The sequence below is a fragment of the Vulpes vulpes genome, chromosome 15, assembly GCF_048418805.1.
Source record: "Vulpes vulpes isolate BD-2025 chromosome 15, VulVul3, whole genome shotgun sequence".
Lineage (NCBI taxonomy): Eukaryota > Metazoa > Chordata > Mammalia > Carnivora > Canidae > Vulpes > Vulpes vulpes.
In genome coordinates, this window is record NC_132794.1 from 92,324,265 (window position 1) to 92,342,864 (window position 18,600).

At 51.2% G+C, this 18,600-nt stretch overlaps 2 protein-coding genes across 3 annotated transcripts; both read right to left on the minus strand.

Moving 5' to 3' along the window:
• Positions 1-64: 64 nt before the first annotated feature.
• On the minus strand, positions 65-7,610 carry CUEDC2 (CUE domain containing 2). The gene is made up of 9 exons (XM_025992788.2): positions 7,556-7,610; positions 1,956-2,042; positions 1,458-1,601; positions 1,299-1,360; positions 1,083-1,210; positions 819-1,001; positions 625-686; positions 483-543; positions 65-399 (listed from the first exon to the last, which is right to left on the minus strand). The coding sequence occupies exons 2-9, from the start codon at positions 2,027-2,029 to the stop codon at positions 253-255; spliced, it is 861 nt and encodes a 286-aa protein (XP_025848573.1). The 5' UTR covers positions 2,030-2,042; positions 7,556-7,610; the 3' UTR covers positions 65-252.
• On the minus strand, positions 65-15,595 carry C15H10orf95 (chromosome 15 C10orf95 homolog). 2 transcript variants are annotated; one of them, XM_072739873.1, is made up of 11 exons: positions 15,382-15,520; positions 14,520-15,227; positions 12,254-12,416; positions 1,956-2,042; positions 1,458-1,601; positions 1,299-1,360; positions 1,083-1,210; positions 819-1,001; positions 625-686; positions 483-543; positions 65-399 (listed from the first exon to the last, which is right to left on the minus strand). In XM_072739873.1, the coding sequence occupies exon 2, from the start codon at positions 15,206-15,208 to the stop codon at positions 14,549-14,551; it is 660 nt and encodes a 219-aa protein (XP_072595974.1). In that variant the 5' UTR covers positions 15,209-15,227; positions 15,382-15,520; the 3' UTR covers positions 65-399; positions 483-543; positions 625-686; positions 819-1,001; positions 1,083-1,210; positions 1,299-1,360; positions 1,458-1,601; positions 1,956-2,042; positions 12,254-12,416; positions 14,520-14,548. The 2 variants fall into 2 exon arrangements, with proteins under 2 accessions (XP_072595974.1, XP_072595973.1); XM_072739872.1 differs by having other exon boundaries at positions 14,520-15,595.
• Between the last annotated feature and the right edge of the window lie 3,005 nt (positions 15,596-18,600).

The window sequence follows — 18,600 nt, forward strand, 5'->3', positions numbered from 1 at the left end:
TCAGACAGACACAGTACCCCAGCACCCCAGTTCTGAGCAGAAATGACCAGAATGCACTCACACCTTCCTGGGGCCACCTTTACTGTGCCCGTGGGCAGCTCCAAGAGGAGGTCAACACTGTGGGGCAAGAAATTGGAAAGCAGAGTGGAGAAGGGGGACAGGAGTTAGGGCGGGCCCTGTGTGGGGGTGTAGGGCTCCTGCATCCCTCTGGGATCTGAGCCTAGAAGGCTCCGGCAGAGTCTGGTGAATGCCTTAGTGGAAGCGGTACTTTCTGGCTGGCTTGAGGTTGATGTATGTGGCCTTCATCTCCTCGGCCTCAGGATTCCGCACATCTTTGAATCGCTCCCCTTTGGTGCTTACTACTTGGTTGTCGATGTACCGGATCAGCTTCTTGGGGGCCTGTCAGGCAATTGGGTAGTGAGCAGCAGAAACCAGGTAACAGTCCACCCACTCCACACCTCTAGCAGCCATAACCCTCTCACCTCCCTGGGAGCCATGGGCCGATGAATCTTCTGATCCTCTGCGCTATCCACCATCATGTACCTGCCAAAAACTGGCTGGGTGAAGCTCCTGCCACCCTGGGAAGACCCTCTAAGGGTCTAGCCCAGCCCAGCCCAGACTCACTTCTGCAGGATGAAGGACTTCAGTTCATCCTTTTGGGGGCCTCTGAGTCGCCTGGGCAGGTCCTGCAGAGAAGGGAAGCCTAGTCTAAACCCTAGGGCACCAGCAGAAGCAGACAGGGATAGGCTAGGGGCAGAGGCTTAACACTAAGGTGGAAAAGGCTATTTGGGTTGAGGGGGATGTCTCGCAGAGGATACCTGGTTGGGGCCATCCCAGGCTGGAGGCCCCTCCTCCTTCCCCTCTACAAGCATCTGCACGGCTTCTTCCAAATCTCCTCGGGCTTTGGCCAGCACCCACTGGGCCTGCTCCACTGAACAGGTAGGGAACACCTCCAGGAGTACATCCACCCCCGGCAGCAGCTCCTCCTGAGCACCAGCTGCCTGTGGGCATAGATGTTGACAAGAAGCAGTACTTCTTTCCTGGCCCCTAACTCTCTCACCAGTACCCTCCTCTACCAGTACCTCATCCTGGGTGTCTCCAGCAGCAGTAGAAGCCCTAGTCTCTTCTTTGAGCTTTTCAGGCCGTTGCAGGGGCTCTGGGGAGATGGGTACCTGACCTTGGACCTCAGAGCCCTGTGGTTGCAGGTTCTCTTAAGGAAGCAGATTGAGTATCAGGTTTGCCAGGGCTTTGGGGGGTAGGTGTTATGAATCATCCAAGTGCCCAGTCCCCAAACTCACCTTTGTTCCTGGCACCACTCAACTGCCCTGAGAGCTTCTGCATCATGTCCCCTACTGTACCCCTGAAAAGACAAGGAAAGTGATTAAGAAGACAACTTTGCCCACCTTCCACAATCAGCCAGTCCTCCACCCCCTCTTTGCCCCCCAGCCAGCTCCCACCTTGGGATGTGAGCAAAGCCAGGCACATAGGCCTCCATCATCTCAGTGAAAGCCTCCATATCGAAGTTCTCTTCTGATGGTCCAGAGGGGCCCAGATCCTCCAGGACCCCGAGCACATAGGAGAAGATGACCTCATCCAAGCCGCTGCAGGAAGGGGACAAAACAAGCCCTGGGTAGGACACCGGTACTTCCAGCACCCCCACTTAGCCTGAGACTCAAGCTCTCAGCTTCACTGGGTCCATGAGCCAGACTTCAAGCCTTGAAGCCAGAAAGTAACCCACCCTGCCACAGAGCTTTGGTTTCTCATCTGTCCAGCAAGGTGACAGAGACAGGTTAAGATGTAAGGCCATACCAGCAAATCAGAATCAGCTCTTTTCCACCTTAGGATTAGAACTGAGGGCTTCCCACATTAGTCTGCCCAGGGCCCAGGGCCCCATATGCTGCCCATCAGCTCCAACCCTGACACTAGCATGATCTTTTTAGGAGAGCTGCTTCTACCTGAGGTCAGCCTCTGGGAGGTGCGTCTGGACGAAGGCAAGGAGGGCTGCACTGACAATCCTCTCCAGCTCCATGCTCTCTCCTCTTCTGGAAGGAGAGAAGATGTAGGTTTGTCAGGCCCTCTTCTGTCTGCCCCTACCCACTAAGGCCCAGAGGCAGCCAGCTCCTCCCTCGTGCCCTGCTGTGGAAAACACTTGTTGATGTTGTCCATAGCTTTCAGCTCTGCAGCCTTCCCCTGCTCCCTCAAGCAGAGCTACAGCCCCCTCCCTGCCCATCTTTCCACCTCCTTTAGCCTGAGAGAGGGCTCTGTCCTGTCTCAGGAGAAGGCCTCCACAGTGGTCCCCTCTCCCTTCCCCCAACCTCTCCCCATCTCGCTACCCCATTCCCCAGCAGCAGGCCCAGACCCTCTGGCAAGAAGCCAAGGTCTTGGGGTCACATGCCTCCTGGCTGAGGAATCCCATCATTGAGAGGGTCACTTGGCCCTCAAGTTCAACCACAAGGGGCCCATTGTCCAGCCACCCCAAGGAGCAGGCCTCAGGACCAAGCACAGCCTTCCCTCGGCCAGAATGGGCCGCCCACCCACTGCACAAAGGGGCTTTTCTGGATATGGGGCTCTGATGGAAGGGGAAGTCTTTAAGAAATTCTCTCTTCCTGCCCAATCCAGCAGCTTGGAGCTATCTACAAAGCACTTTCCATCCTTCTTCCCAAAGCCAATGGAGTCCTACAAGATCTGGCCTTTGCCTGCCTCTCCACCCTCATCACTCATTCCACTCTTGCCTCACCAGCCTCTTTGCTAGTCCTCAAACTTCCCCAGCTTCTTCCTATCTCCTCCAATATCCACATGGTTCATCTCCTCACCTCCTCTTATGCTCTGCTCAAATGTTGCCTTCTGAGAGAGACCTTCCCTGACTAACCTACCAAAAATAGGTATTTCTTATACTCCTAATCTCTTACCCTGCTTTATTTTCTATATAGTACTTACTACAGCTTAATGTTATTTTATGTTTGCCTATTGTCTGACCTCCCTCATAGACTGTAAGCTCTAAAGTGCAGGGGGACTTTATCTTATTCATTGGTGTAACCCCAGCACCAAAATGCTTGTACTTAGTAGATGTTCAATAAATACTCGTTGGCCTATCTCATTCCTATCTACATGCTTTTGACTCTCAACAGTCTATATGTGGGAGTCAGGAACACAAAGATGGTAATGAATGGCTCCACTCCCACAGGTCCAAATGTCAGCTCATCATCCCACTCAGAAGTCTCAGAGGTATCTCAAATTCCACCTACCCCACAGTCATAATATTTTCATGATCGGTGTACATGCCCCCTCCTATTTCACCCGACCACTCACTCAGCAGCCAAACCTGAAACCTGGGAATTACCCTTGATTTCACCCTCTTTCAACCCCATCTCTGCACTCAGCCAATCCAATCCTGTCGATTCTATTCCCTTATTAGTCTCCTTTCTATCCATTCTCCCCAGCTCATCTGGCTTCTGCTCCAATATCTCTACCAAAATTTCTCAGTCCAAGGTCATGAGTTACTTTTTCAGGTTTTGGTCTAATTAGGTTGAACCATATAAGCTTGCCAATACAGCCTGGTTTTGATCTACAGGAAGGAAGGAAGGGACAGAGGGAAGGAGGAAAAGAAGGAAAGAAGAAAAAGAGAGAAAAGGCTATTTCTTATGGTTTCACCTAATATTTGCCTTTTCAAGCAGTATCAGTGTTGGCTTCTGAGGCATCACACTCTCCTTCTTCTCCAACCATCTCTTCCTGGGCTCCCTTCCCTGTCCCCCTCTCTTCTGCCAGTAGGAAAGCTCAGGCTCAAAGCTGTACTTCCTTTCTCCTTGCTCTGCACCCCATCTCTAATCTGGGCCCACATCTTTATGAACCAACTCTATGTCACCAATCCCCAAATCCTCTAGCACAGTACCCTCTTCTGAGCTACACATTTGCATATCTTCCTCACTGACACCTCCATGTGGGTGACTTAATATGTCCCAAACTGACATTCTTCCAACTTCTTTGCTCCTCCAAGGCTGTCATCAGTAAATGCACGTGCACCTACCCAGCTGTTCTCCCTGCAAGTCTGAGAATTATCCTGACAGCATCCTATCCCTTCCAGGCCTTCCCACATCCAGTCACCAAACCCTGACCATCACCTTTCAACCCCTGTGCTTCTCTCCATCTCTCCTCCCATTCTGCTCCACTTCTTGCCTTCACTGCCAGAGCCTCCTAACCCTTCCCCTTACTACCATCTTTCCCCCAAGAAACTATTCGTTATAAAGATCATGATTACATTATCTGTGCAAAAATCATGTTTTTCCTGCTTAAAATCTATCACTGACTTCCCCCTTCCCTTCTGATTAGCCCAGATTATTTTTGTGCCCTTCAGTTCCTTACCCCTGCATCTCTCCAGCCTCACCGTGTACCACATCCTCCCTGGATCACTCCCCTCCACCCGGGCTTTCTTTCAGTTTGCCAACATTCAAGCTCTTTCATGGCAAGGGCCCTTGAACCAAACAAATTGTTTCCTCTGCCTGGACAATCTTCCACCTCCACCCCTTCACTTGTCTAACACCTTCTCACTTGTAGGGTCTCAGTTTACAATTTTCTTCCCCAAGGGACACTGACCTTGACCCTTGAGAATTGCTTTGGTCCCCTCCATCTTACACCCTCCTTGCAGACTGTGCTTTCACTTATTTCGCAGTACCTTTCATAGCTATAATTAAGCAATTATTTGGGCAATGTTTAATGTTTCTTCTAGTTGTTTCATGAGGACAGGGACTACACTCCTGGCTTGTTCACTCGGTATCACGTGAAGTAGGATACTCAGCAAATAGTTACTCCTTGCTTTACAAATGAACTGAAGCTCTGTGAGTATAATGATTTGTCCAACATCACTTGGCTGGGCTGTGGTAGTTAAGATTTAAATCCAGGTCACCTAGCTGAGTGTATATTCCAAGGGATGGGGGGGCTCTCAAGACTCAAGCGGGTTGAGACAGAGCTACAATCTATGATCATAGTTCCTCAGTCCCCTGAGTAGCAATATAGTGTTGCTATGACAGCACAGGGGTCACTTTGAACCACAAGACTAAGAAGCCCTAGCCTATTGTGTGTGTGTGGGGAGATGGCTGCCTCTTGCTCCAGACCCTAGCATGGGCCCTGGAGAGGAGCAGAACTGCTCAGGGCAGCCTGGGTGGCTCAGCGGTTTAGTGCCGCCTTCAGCCCGGGGCCTGATTCTGGAGACCCGGGATCAAGTCTCACAACAGGCTCAAGTCCCACATTAGGCTCCCTGCATGGAGCCTGCTTCTCCCTCTGCCTGTGTCTCTGTCTCTCATGAATAAATAAAATGAGTAACATCTTAAAAAAAAAAAAAAAAGAACTGCTCAGATCAGGCATGCCAGATACTATTATGCAGTTCCCCCAAGAGGTCAGCCCTCTACAGAGACCTACACCCAGCCTGGGTTTTTTTTTTTTTTTTTTTTTTTTTTATTTATTTATTTATGAGAGTCACACAGAGAGAGAGAGGCAGAGACACAGGCAGAGGGAGAACCAGGCTCCATGCAGGGAGCTGGACATCGGACTCGATCCTGGGTCTCCAGGATCGCGCCCTGGGCCAAAGATAGGCGCTAAACCGCTGTGCCACCCAGGGATCCCATAGCAGGGGTTATACCAAATCCTGGCTGCTGTCAGTTGCCTGGAAACCTCTGCTGGAACAAACGTTGCTGCAAGAAAGTCTAGTTTCTAGGGAGGAAGTGTTCAGGGATGTGTTTGATGCCTCTTGGTTTCTAATCAAGGTCTGAGGGCCAGGGAGTTATTGGGAAACTCCTTAGTTTCTCCTTCTTTGTTCCCCCAAAGAAAGTCTTCCTCCCCTAAGCTTTTGCTTTAGCTTGTCTCCTAAGGCAACACCCCCCCCTTCTATTCTGGGGCTGCCCAAATTTTACCCAGCCTTTAAAGCTTGCTGTGCACTTCTTTCTTTCTTTTACCCTTCTCCATCCCTCTAGCCTTCCTCAGCATTGCTTTCCTGCCCAGAGGCTTCTTATTACTAATATTTCTCCTCCACAGTCCCCGAGTTAGGGAAGCTGGAGCCTAAGCAGCCAGCCTTCTCCAGGGTAAGAACATGGTTTTCATGAGACTTTCCAAATTCTGGACGTAGTCTACAAAGCTCCATTACTTCCTTGAGGCTCAAATCAGGGCTTACTGGTTAGTGGTGTCCATGGAATGTGATTGTCATCCTGTCATGAGTCCTGTTTAAATACCTCTGATAGGGACACCTGGGTGGCTCAGAGGTTGAGCATCTGCCTTTGGCTCAGGGCATGATCCCAGAATCCCAGGATGGAGTCCCACATCGGGCTCCCTGCATGGAGTCTACTTCTCCCTCTGCCTGTGTCTCTGCCTCTCACTGTGTGTCTCTCGTGAAATAAATAAAATCTTTAAAAATAAATAAATACCTCTGATAATGGTAATAATAGTTCTATGTATTTTATACCTATTAACTCACCCAATCCTCACAATAACCCTAAAATATAGATACTAATATTATACTAACCCATTTTACCCAAAAAGAAATGGAGACACCGAAAGGTTAAGTAACTTGCCCAAGGTCACACAGTAAGTTAATGGCACATTTACATCTAAGCAGTCTGGCTTCAGGACCCTTACTGGTAACCACTAGGCTACACCACCTCTCATGAAGTAAACGATATAGTTCAGGCCCATGTGCCGATCCTCCTATCTTGCCTGGCTGGCCCTCCTGCCTACCTCAGGATCCTTGCTTACACACTTCTCCCCCACTCAGAAAGTCTTTCCCTCTGCCTCTCATTCTGCAGGACTCACTTTCTCCCTGTAGCCAACCCTGGCTACCCCACCCTCACTGCCCCCAGGTGGCCTGAGAGCTCTCCAGGACCAGGCACAACCTTGGACTCTCCTATGCCCAAAACAGACCCTCTGGAAAAATTTAAGTGAGACTCGGGGAAGGAGCACCGTGTTGTTCCCTTGGGGGTGGGGAGGTGCTCAAGGTGGAGAGAAAGCAGAAGGCCATGTGGAAGGAGTCCTGGGAAGCAGTGTGGGCATTCAGAGGGTCTAGCACGGAGGGTCTTCACTGCTTTCTCAGCCGCTATGAAGCCCAGCTCCTGGGGCCCTCTAGTCCCATAACACGGGTTCCAGAGGACATCATTGCCCCTGTTCTCCAAGTCAAGTCTTAGAGGCGCCAAGGACACTGAGGGCTACAAGGGATTCTGGCATCCAAAGTCAGGCGGGAGCACAAACGGGGATAGTGGGGTGCACAGGAAGTGGGACCGCGGTCTTGGTCCACCCCTGAAGCGGAGCTCCCACAACAAGCTAGCGGGGTATCCATAAGGGTCCGGAAGAGTGGGCCCGGGGGAACCGGGATGCGGCTGCAGCCCTGGGGAAACAGAACTAAAGAGGCCTGAGGAAGCTGGGATGTGCCTTGATACAGGCCACGGCGAGAATCAGAGATGGGGGGCCGAGGGGCCCCAGGGAGTGCCATGGGGGGACACACAGGACCGGTACCCTGGGTTAGCAGCGTTCTCTGCGACTCTCCTAGCCCTGGGCCGGGGGCCGGAGGGGAAATCACCTGCTCCGACGGGCGCCGCCGGCGACTTGTCCCGCGCGGTGCAGCTCTCATCCCCCAGCCCCACCAACGAGATCAAAGGCGAGGCCCAGAGCGGTTCTCTTTCAGAAGCGCTGCGGTAGCCATTTTTAAGAAGGGCAAGTGCCCACAACCGGGCGGGGCTTCTGGGCTCGTCCTCGTTTGTCTCGGGGTTTTGGACAGGCTCCCGCAGCGGCCATGTTTGTTGCGGGTTGGGAGGAATTCGGCGTGGGTCCCGCCAGTGGGTGGAGTCTCAACGGCTGACCGTAACCCCGCCTGGTTCCTTATCAGCTGCGAAAGACCGAGAACCTTTCGACCCCACCCATTGTCTTCCCGTCCGCCTTCCCTGCCCCCAAATCTCCGCCCTCAAGTCCTGTAGCTTCCTCCTCGCTCCCTGTCTCTGCGGTCTTCCCACAGACCTGGCTCCCTGATTGGATCTGGTGGCCCCTACACCCAGAATCCGGTGCTCTTCCCAAATCCCAGTGTCTTTCCCCCTTTAAGTCCAGTCTAGGCTCGAGGTCCATCATCCAGTCAACTTTTTAGGTGATGACTTCCCCACCATACCTGTCCCCTTTGCCTTCCCTTAACAGCGATGTCTCCCCCCAAGATTAGTGTGGGTTATGCCGTCTGGGTCTTGGGACTGAGGAGCCTCTTTTGGGTAGGGGTAGAGGGGAGCAGATGCTGGGGCGGGGAGGGGGCGGTCGACCTGAACCCAAATCCAGGACAGTCTAAAGGCCATGCCTACACCCAAGACCTTAATGCCCGTGTTGGCAGGACCTCTCATTTAGGACAAGACCATTGAATTCCAGGACCCAGCAAGGCCTCATCTGCTTCTTTCTGTTCCTGCTGCCTCAGCTTCCAGGTGCCATCCTCTGAGGAGACCCACAGCCATTCCTTCCCAGGACTCCCGCTGGGGTCAGAAAGGAAAGAGTTCTCTTCCAGGGTGAGCTAGCCCATCCCCAATCAGCAGGGATGAGCCTCTCATAAGGTGCTGGGTACTCAGGGATAGTCCTCTCATAAGGTGCTGGATACTCAGCGACTGTCCTTGCCCTCAGGAGCTCATGGTCCAAGGTAGAAAGTCCCATCTTCTCTTATTCTCTAAGGGCTGAGGTAGTGCCAAAATATGGAGAAAGCGGGGTTCACTGCTCCCTCTTCCCTTGCTGCAGGCTTCTACCTCCCCCCACCAGGGTCCTCTGGCCTCAAAGAGCAGAACATTCACGGCTGGAGGGAAGAGGGCAGGAAAGGGGAGGAAGGAAGGTGGGAGCGCGTTTGGCGTCGCGTCTCCCATAAAAACACTGCGGCTGCCAGCCTGGCGCTGCTAGGGTTAATGAGAGGTGGAGAGACAGCAACTTTGAACTCTGGCTAGGCTGGCCCCTGGGAAGGGGGGTGATGGGCAGTTCCATCAGCCCCAGCCTCTACCAGCCTTTTAAAGGCTTGGCCATCCCTCCCTCCACCCCCTCCCTGCCACCCCATCTCCTCCTGCTTCATTGCACAATGCTGATGACTCTTCTCTCCCTACCACCCCCATTACGGGAACTTTCAGGTTTCCTCAGTAGAGCTGTCCCTAATTCTGGCCCGAGAATCCTGCAGCCATCCCTGTGTGCCTTTCCCCCCACCCCTCTGGCCTGTTTCTTGGCTGGCAGTGGACGTAGCTAGATATCATCAGAAAGAACTTCCAGAGCTTTGGGAGAAGGATGATGGGAAAGACCTCTTAGGGGGAGCCCCTTGATTCCTAGCTCAAATCCGGAAGGGTCCCAATTCTGTGCTGCTGGGGGTTTGGTTCTGGTGTCAGAGGACAGAAGGCAGGCAGAGGAAAGGGACTGCCACCGACACGAGGACACACACAAACTGTAAGGAAGGGGCTCAAGGACACTTGTCCTGCTAGGCATTCCACAGCTGGCTGGACCTCAAGCCCCTGATTTTCTGTCCCCTCAGGTCTCAGTCTCTCCATCCCCAAGATGGGAACAGACTCCACCTGCCCTTCGGGTGCTGCTAGAAGCTACATGGGGTGAAGGAAGGTAACATAATGACCCCTCTTTTCCCATCCCCTCAAGTGGGTTTTGCAGCCTAGGCCACCTCCTGAAGGGAAAAGCTAGAAGCCTATGCTGAAGCTTCGCCTAGCACATCAATTCCCCATCTTCCAACCCCAGAATGAGGAATTGGGCTTGAATTAGGCATAAAGGGCTGATTTCCCAGACCTTAAGGGCAGTTATAAAGCCCAGCTGGCTGGTCTCAACAGGTGGGAGGGACTCAAAGACTGAGGTGAGGAAGGGGACACTTCAAAAGGATGGGGAGAAGGGAGGGGGTCCCCGCTCTTGCTTGAGGTCAGAAAGGGCTCTCTGGGCAAGGTGCCCAGCCCTCCCACACCTTCCTCCTTTCTCAGAAGAGCCAGGATGGGGCGGGGGTGGGAGTTGGCTGGGGCAGGGAGGGGGCCCTATTTAAGGAGCATTCTCTAAGAGCATCACTGCAGATCCAGCCTTAGGAGCAAGAGAGGAGGCTTCATGGGTAAGTGTGGGCCCTTGCTCACAACTCAAGCAGGGTGGGGGTAGGGTGGCTCCTGAGCTTGCAGGCTTGCCTTTCCCTCTCCAGGGATAGGCTGCAGCTCTGCCTGGTGAAGGGGAAGAGCACCCATTCCTCAGTTTAACTCTCCAGAAGTGAAAGTGTGTTTCAGGGAATTTGGGGGATTCATATTTTAGGGGTCCCCTTTGGCTCAGGAAGCCTCCCAGTTTCCCGAGAGATGCCCTCCTTGGTGTACATATTCTGGCTCTCTCCCAGCCCCCAAATCCCCCTGGAATACCTCTCCACATCTGGCCCTGCCACGAGCACATCTGGGCAAGAAGTGATTCCACAGTATTCATGGAATCCCTGCCATGGCCCTGAGACCTTCTCATATCCTGTATCAATCTTATTGGAATTTAGAAAGCCCTTGCCCCTTCCCTGGGGATGAGTCCTGTTTTTCAGCTGTAAGCTCAGACCCTCTCTGGGATAGGAGGAATCTTGAGATCACAGGTTCCTCCTCTGACCCACCATGAGAATGGGAGGAATTCACAGAAGAGAACACAGGAGGGGAAGTATCAAGGCTGAGAGAACGCTGGCCACCTGGCTCTGAGAACTGAATTCCATAGGCTGTGAGCTTGAGCAAACAGCCTAGGGAATCAGTTCTGGTGCCCGGCTGTGCTCTACCGTCAATATGGAGGCCATGGGGAAGCTGCTGGCTTGGGCTCACAGCATTCCAACTTTTGCCATTTTGCTTTCCTCCAGGCACCAGCCAGATCTTTTAATAACTTCAACTTGGGCTACCCTTCTGCTCAAAGACCTCAATGGCTCCCCCAAGCCCCTTTGTCATTAAAGTCTTTCACAGTATGGCTTCCACTTAGCTTTCAAGCCGGAGATTCCCTTGCTCCTGGTCATAACCTGCCCTCTAATGAAACCCCCGTTGCTCCCTGCTCCTGCTGCTTTTACTCATGCTGAACCCTCCTCAGTTCTTCTTGGGACACCTCTTTCCCATCACTGTCTGTTGGGATCCTATACATCCTTCAAAGTCTCTCTCAGATGCCTCTTCAAAGAAGCCTGCCTCAACTTCCCAACAGTGCAGATGATCTCCTGCAAATCTTCTATACTCCTCTCTAGAGGGGCGTGCTCATTCATGAGCTCCATAACATCTAGTCCAGTCCAGCACCTCATAGCTATTCAGTAAATATTGCTTGCATTTTGCTAAGTGTGGCTAGTGTATGAAGAGGCAGTTTGGCCTAAAAATTAAGGTACAGATTTCCCAGATGCATTATCCATGTGTGACCTTGGTAAGCTGTCGTCCCTATAGGCCTCAGTTTCCTACTCAGTAAATGGCAAAAATAATTATATGGACATCAAAGTTTTGTGAGGCTTAAATGATTTGATAGTTTCTGTTCAGGGCTTTAACATAATACCTACACACAGTAAGTTCTCAGTTAAGTGTGTGAGTTTATTATGATTCTTATTATATTCCCTTAAATAGAATGTGAGCTACCCCACTGGGAGGTAGGATAAGGCTTAAAATTAGTCAGCCAGAGTTTATTGAGTGAATGGCTCCAGACCAGATGTCAGGGTCAGGTAAGGGTGGGGTAAAACCAGGAGGAGGCCAGAGTTTGGTGGCCCAAGCCCTGCTGAGATCCAGGAGTTCTGGATAACCTTGGATGAGTCACACTTTCTCTCTGGCCTTGGATTCCCAGCATAATGTAAATTGAGGGGACTGGACCAGGTGAACAGCAAAGTCCCTGGCAGCGGAGATGTTTTATGAGTTCTAAGCTTCTAAGGGTTAAGTTTAAATAAAAGATCAAAGAAGGAGGCACCTAGGCTCCCTGCAGGGCTCCCTTACATCCACAGGGCCTGGAGCAAGCACTGGGATTTGGAAAGATGTGTATGGCAGCATGCTGGACTGAGATGAGTGGCTGTACTTCCTTCAAAAAGCCTGTAATCAGGGGCCCTCTTCCCTTAGTGGGGCTGGGGGTAAATTGATGTGCAACCTATGGGCATTTCTAGGGCAGAAGTGGAAGCCCTGGGGAGAAATGTCTGTGAGCAATGCAGATTGTCAGAGATGGAGGAAGTTAAGAAACTTCAAGGTCTGAACCCAAGAGGAGAGAGAAGGAAGGACATAACAAAACACACTTTATGTCACATGAAACTCAGGATTTAGGTGAAACTTGCCTTGTTTCAAAAAAGGATTTGAGGGGGCAGCCCAGTGGCGCAGTGGTTTGGCGCCGCCTGCAGTCCGGGGTGTAATCCTGGAGACCCAGGATCAAGTCCCACGTCGGGCTCCCTGCATGGAGCCTGCTTCTCCCTCTGCCTGTGTCTCTGCTTCTCTCTCTCTCTATGAATAAATAAATAAAATCTTAAAAATAAAAAAAAGGATTTGAGGAGACTTACTGGCATGCAGATAGTTCTCCAAGATTAAAATTTAACACATAGACATAGCTATGTAATACATTTACTACTTTTTGACCCAGAGAGTCAATTTACTTTTTTTTTTTTTTTTTTTTAAGATTTTATATACTTGAGAGAGAGAGAGCAGGAGCAGTGGGGAGGGGCAGAAGGAGAGAGAATCTCAGGCAGATTCTCCACTGAGCAGGGAGCTGGATGCGGGCCGGGGGCATGATCCCAGGACCCCAGGATCATGACCTGAGCTGAAGGCAGATGCCCTCTTAGTATTTTTATTTTTAGTTAGAAATTATTTTAAACTTACAAAAATTTTGCAAATACTACAAAGAAATCTTGCTTATCCTTCTTCCAGACTCACCGTTAACCTTTTGCCATTTTGCTTTCTCTAATCTACAGTCCTTATTCAAATCTTGCTACTTGTCCCATTAATGTCCTTCCTAACAGCTTTCAAATAAGAATCCAACACAGGATTATGGGTTGCATTTAGTTTTCATGTCTCTTAGTCTCCTTTGACCTGAAAGAGCTTTTCAGCCTTCCTTTGTCTTTCATGACATTGACATTTTTGAACAATAAAGACCACTGTGGTTGTCTGTTTACATTTATCTGAAATTTCCTCATGATTATGTATTGCTGCTGAATTGATGTTGTGTTTTCTCAGTTTAATATATCATAAAGCACATGATGTCAACCTGTCTTTATGTTAAAGGAAAAAATTTTCAAGACACTCATTAGATGGTGAGAAAGACTTTATTCAAGAGGAACCACTGCAGTGCACTTCAAGTGTTGTCTATCAGTTTTCCCTACAATTCTACTAGGTTACTACTTTTTTTCTTTGTAATTAACAAATATCTTCTTAGAACATACTTCAAAACTATATAAACAGACTGTTTCTCATCAAACTTTTACCCGTTCATTTTAGTATCCATGAATGATTCTCACCAGGATCAATTATTATTGATTGGAGACAGATTTTCTGACCTCATTATTCCTCCTGCTGTGAGCAAGAGCTTTCCTTTCATATTTGTTTAATGTTAGGATGTACATAATAGCTATTATTTTAATCAGTAGGTAATAATCTGTTACTGTGATTTTTTCTCTTTTTTTAAAGATTTTATTTATTTGAGACAGGGAGAGCGCACTGTAGGGGTAGGGGCAGAGGGAGAGGGAGAAGCAGGCTCCCCACTCGCTGAGCAGGGAGCATGATGCTGACTAGGGATCATGACCTGAGCCCAAGGCTCAGAAAGCCTAGTTACAAGACTAGAAAATGTCAGTTAAAGCCCTAAATCTATGTCTTAGGCATTCCTTCCTCAGCCACGCCTACCACCCATGCTACAACAGGAGCTTATGTCCTCAAGACTCTCTCCGTGGGTGGCAGGCCGCGGGACCTGGTGCACTGCCGGGCCTAGGTGCATGTCGTCCGGCACCCTGAAAAATAGCTGCTGGAGCAGGGAGCTCGGCCCAGCCCGGCGCAGCCCGTGCGGAGACAGGGAAGTAAGGCTCACATTATAGAGATGAGGAACATCCCATCCCCACCCCTCAAACAGAAAAGCGATCTCGAAGCATACACTTGACTTCATTTATTTACTGTTCACTACAATCTGCCGAGAGGTGGGCCCTCAGCTTGGGGAGGAGCTTGGGCAATTCGGGGAGCTCTGTGAGACGCAGGAGAGGGGAAGGGAAAGTGGGGGCTTGGTGCCGGGCAGGCTTCTAAGACCCGGAGGAGGAGGGACGGGCGAAACAAAGGGGCCACGCCCCTCTTCCAGCTCACACCCACGTTTCCCAAGTCCGGGTGGAAGAGAAACAGGACACCCGCCCCGAGATGTTCTGGATCTCTTCGGCCCCTTCCCCCGCTATCCAGCAAAGACGCGAGGGAAATTAGGGAAGTGCAGCAGGTGGGCGGCGTGTCGGCTCGGTAAAAAACGAAAGCAAAAAGCGAGGTGACAGACAGGTGCACCGGCGCCGGCGCGCCGCGGAGGTCTCCCCAGTAGCGGGCCGGGCGGCGGGCGCAGGGGAGGAGAGGCGCGCGCGTGCTCACCGGGCCGGCCGCCGGGCCCTGCGGCGTCCTCAGCTCGGGCCTTTCCTCTTCCTCCGGCGGCCACACTCCGCCGCTTCCGCGGCCGGGCTGCTGTCGCCGCTGTCGCTGCTGGCGGGCGGCCGCAGCACGCGCCTCTGCACGCGGTACTCGTGCTCGCGGACGCGCGGCGCGGCCTGAAGCAGGAACTGCCCGCCGCGGTAGGTGACGCGCACGTCGGTGCGTGGGTACGTGCCGTACACGCGCCGCAGCTCCCGGCGCACTAGGTCCGGCAGCTCGAGGCGCGGGTCCAGCGTGCGCTCCACGCGGCCCCAGCGCAGCTCGGCCTGCTGGCTGGCGCCCTCTGGCCACGGGGCCTCGCGCCGGGCAGCCGCGCTCCCCTCCGCCGCGGTCCCTCGTAGCGAGGGCCCCAGGCAGCCTGGAGCGGGGAAATGCGGGCGCAGGGCCGCGGCGTAGGCCTGCGGGAAGGCCCACGAGGGCGGCGCGGCCGCCAGGGGCGCGCCTGGGCCGTGGAAGCAGTGGTATTCCCGCGGAGCCGGCCACTCACCTGCGATCAGGCGGGGGGGCCGGCTGCAGAAGCTGTGAGCGTGGATGGGGGGCAGCAGCAGAGGGCCAGTCAGGTAGGCATACGGGAGGGGCTGCAGGGGAGGCCAGATGCCTTCCCCGGGCGCCAGGCTGCTGTAGAAGTACATGCTGGGAGCTGGTCCACACCTGCAGTGGGAGTGTGTGGGGATACCCTTTGTTCTACCTCCACTACCCATCCCTGGGGCCTTGTAACCCACAGTTCTGGTTCACAGCAGGAGCCCATGCACAGCGCCTGGTGGTTTTGGGGGACTCTTCCTAAGGCATTCACTTTCCATCTCACCTCTTGTCCCAGGGCTGGGCCGAACCCCAGGCTCTCAGTCGGCAGTAAGGACCCAAGGCCTTTTCAAGCCCTTAGCGGTGAAGTGTTCTTCCCAGGTGGTTCCCCAGTCGTCTCCTTCAGCCCAGGGGAGCTGGTCCCCAGCATTTGGGGGAGCCAGAGAGGTCCAGAGCAGACTCCTCAGCACTTTTTAGTGGCACGGCTCTCCTCCATGCCGTACCTCAGCCACTCCTCCCGGTTTCCAGGCAAAGGGAAACACATTTTGCTGGCCAGAAGCCAGCTAGTCTGTGTCTACGCTTGGTGACACTCTGGTCATACCCACCTGCCCCAAATAGTGAGGCCTGTGCTTAGGGATTCCCTCACCACTACATTACTGAGGATATCTTGGTGCCCTTTCCAATTAGCCACCTGTTCCCGGCACCCCATCCTCCCAGCCCTTCCAAATGTTCTAATATTTGAGTGAAGCTCCTACATTAGGCACTGAATCAAGTTACTTATGAGCACCTAACTTTAAGTTTGTATAAACCCTAGAAAGCAGGTACTAGTATTTTTTCCACTTTACTTAGGAGGAAGCTGTTTGCCTCGGATTTGGTACATGCTAAGTGTATTCTATGACTAGGAAACACTCCCAGTATTGTAGGCTTATGTAGGTTAAGTATTTTGCCCAAACATACACACCTAGTTATGGTAAGAGCAAAATTCAGCCCTGTGTCTGTCTCAAGACTCATGATTGGTAATTAGCCTTATAGCCAATCCATGCTGGGACTTCTTTCACACTGTCTCCCAATCCTCTCTAGAGTGTTACATAAGAACTAATTCTTAATAGCCATATGAAGAACATGATAATATTTTCATTTAATCAGTAAGGAACCAGAGGCTCAGAGAAGTTAGGCCACTTTCCTAGGTTTACACAGTCTAGGTAGCACAGTGGGATTTGTTTTTGTTTTTGGTTTTTTTTGGTTTTTTTTTTTTTTTTAGCACAGTGGGATTTGAACTCAGTCCAACTAAGGTGAAAGCCCAGAAGCTACTTGGGTGAAGCCAGATAGATTGCTTCATCCAGGTGTGAAGCCCTGGCTAAGCTCCAGTCCCCTCTGGCTGCAAGCTACAATCTTCCACCTCTCTCCTTCCCATTGGGGTGAGTAATAGTTGCTGGATGCTTAAAACTGATACCCTCTCAGGACACCTGGGTTGCTCAGTGGTTTAGCACCTGCCTTCAGCCCAGGGCATGATCCTGGAGTCCCAGGATCGAGTCCTGCATCAGGCTCCCTGCATGGAGCCTGCTTCTCCCTCTGCCTATGTCTCTGTGTGTGTCTCATGAATAAATAAATAAATCTTTAGAAAAGAATAAATAAATAAATAAAATCTTAAAAAAAAAAACAAACCTGATACTCTCTCCTAACTGCTGGGCTTCCAGGCCATCATACATTCCTTCCTTTTCTCTTGATTCAAGCTGCATCACTAGTAACTCCCACAGGTTCTCCTTTCAGCATCCCTCAAAGTCCGGCTACCCTCTGGGAAGTTCCACACTCACCTTGATGATGTCACACTTTTATATTCCTGACTGAGCTCCTCTCCAAGTCTTAACCTGATCATTGGCCTGGTGGAGATGGCTACTGGAACTGGTCTAGGGTATCTACTTAACACTCTACTCCCAGCCCCAGAGCTCCAAGAAGGAAGCCCCATCCTTTGTGCACTTTAGAAATTTGGGATGCCGGGTGGCTCAGGGGTTGAACATCTGCCTTTGGCCCAGGGCGTGATCCTGGAGTCCCCAGATCGAATCCCACATCAGGCTCCCTTCGTGGAGCCTGCTATTCTCTCTGCTTGTGTATCTCCCTCTCTCTCTGTCTCTCATGGATAAATAAAGAAATAATTAAAAAAAAAAAAAAAACTGGTCCCAGGACACAGTGGCCTTTGTTGGGACAGGTCTCCACCACTAAGATGTCTACAACCTAATCCCTGCAAACCTATGAATACCTTATGTTACTTGGCAAGGGGGAATTAAGGTTGTGAATTAGCTATCCTTAAAATGAACTTATCCTGGGGGGTCCCTGGGTGGCTTAGCGGTTGAGTGGCCTGCTTTGGCCCAGGGTGTAATCCTGGAGTCCTGGGATCAAGTCCCACATCGGGCTCCCTGCATGGAGCCTGCTTCTCCCTCTGCCTGTGTCTCTGCCTCTCTCTCTCTCTCTCTCTGTGTCTCATGAAAAATGAATAAAATATTTTATATATTTTTTAAAATAAAATATTTAAAAATTAAAATGAAATTATCCCGGATTATCCAGCTAGACCCATTGTAATCACAGGGGTCCTTAAATGTGGGGAAGAAGGCAGGAGAGTCAGCGATGTTATGTGAGAGTGAACCAGATGATGCTAGTTTTAAAGACGGAAGGGAGTCATGAGCTAAGGAATGCAGGCAGCCTTTGGAAACTGAAAAAGGCAAGGAAATGGATTCTTCCCTAGAGCCTCCAGAAAGGAACACAATTCTTGTCAATATCTTGATTTTCATTAATGAGGCAGACTTCTAACCTCCAGAACTGTGAGATAATAACTTTGTATTGTTTTAAGCCACTAAGTTTTTGGTAATTTGTTACAGTGCCGATAGGAAATTAATTTACCTCCCCAATCCTATTTTTTAAAGATTTTATTTATTCATGAGAAACACAGAGAGGCAGAGACATAGGCAGAGGGAGAAGCAGGCTCCATGCAGGGAGTCCAATGTAGGACTCAATCCCAGTACCGCGGGATCATGCCCCTAGCCAAAGGCAGATGCCCAACTGCTGAGCCACCCAGGCATCCCCTCATTCCTATTTATAACTTTGCCCTCTCCAAATCCCAGCACTTGAGGAATGTCCAAGACTCCCTATAAACTGACCTCACCCTAGCCTGGAGCTCAATCTGGGCCCCATGGGACTGGCCCTTTCCTCCACCTGCTACCACATGAGCATCTAGTCTCACCTGGGTGGGAGGTGGGGAGCATGTGAGACCAAGCTGAAGTTGGAGGCTGGGAGAGTGAGAAACCTGTATTTTAATTATCGGTCCCTGTATGCTTGCTGAAGACCTCTGCTAGTCTGGGGGTGGTTCAGGTAAATTGGAAAAATAAAGACCAAACTATGAGTTTCTCAACATTCATCTTGACTCTAGTAACAGCTTCTAGAATTTTGGGGTCCCATACCTTATCTACTCAATAAAGTTATTCTGGGGGAGTTGGCTCTAGTCTATCCTTAA

Bases quoted from the DNA above. Each gene is read 5' to 3' on its own strand.
- CUEDC2 (XM_025992788.2), bottom strand. From the start codon at position 2,029: ATGGAGCTGGAGAGGATTGTCAGTGCAGCCCTCCTTGCCTTCGTCCAG. The intron at 1,002-1,082 runs GTACTGGTAGAG...CTATGCCCACAG, and splicing joins CTGGAGACACCCAGGATGAG to GCAGCTGGTGCTCAGGAGGA. The intron at 400-482 runs GTGAGAGGGTTA...ATTGCCTGACAG, and splicing joins GGCCCATGGCTCCCAGGGAG to GCCCCCAAGAAGCTGATCCG.
- C15H10orf95 (XM_072739872.1), bottom strand. From the start codon at position 15,277: ATGGGTAGTGGAGGTAGAACAAAGGGTATCCCCACACACTCCCACTGC.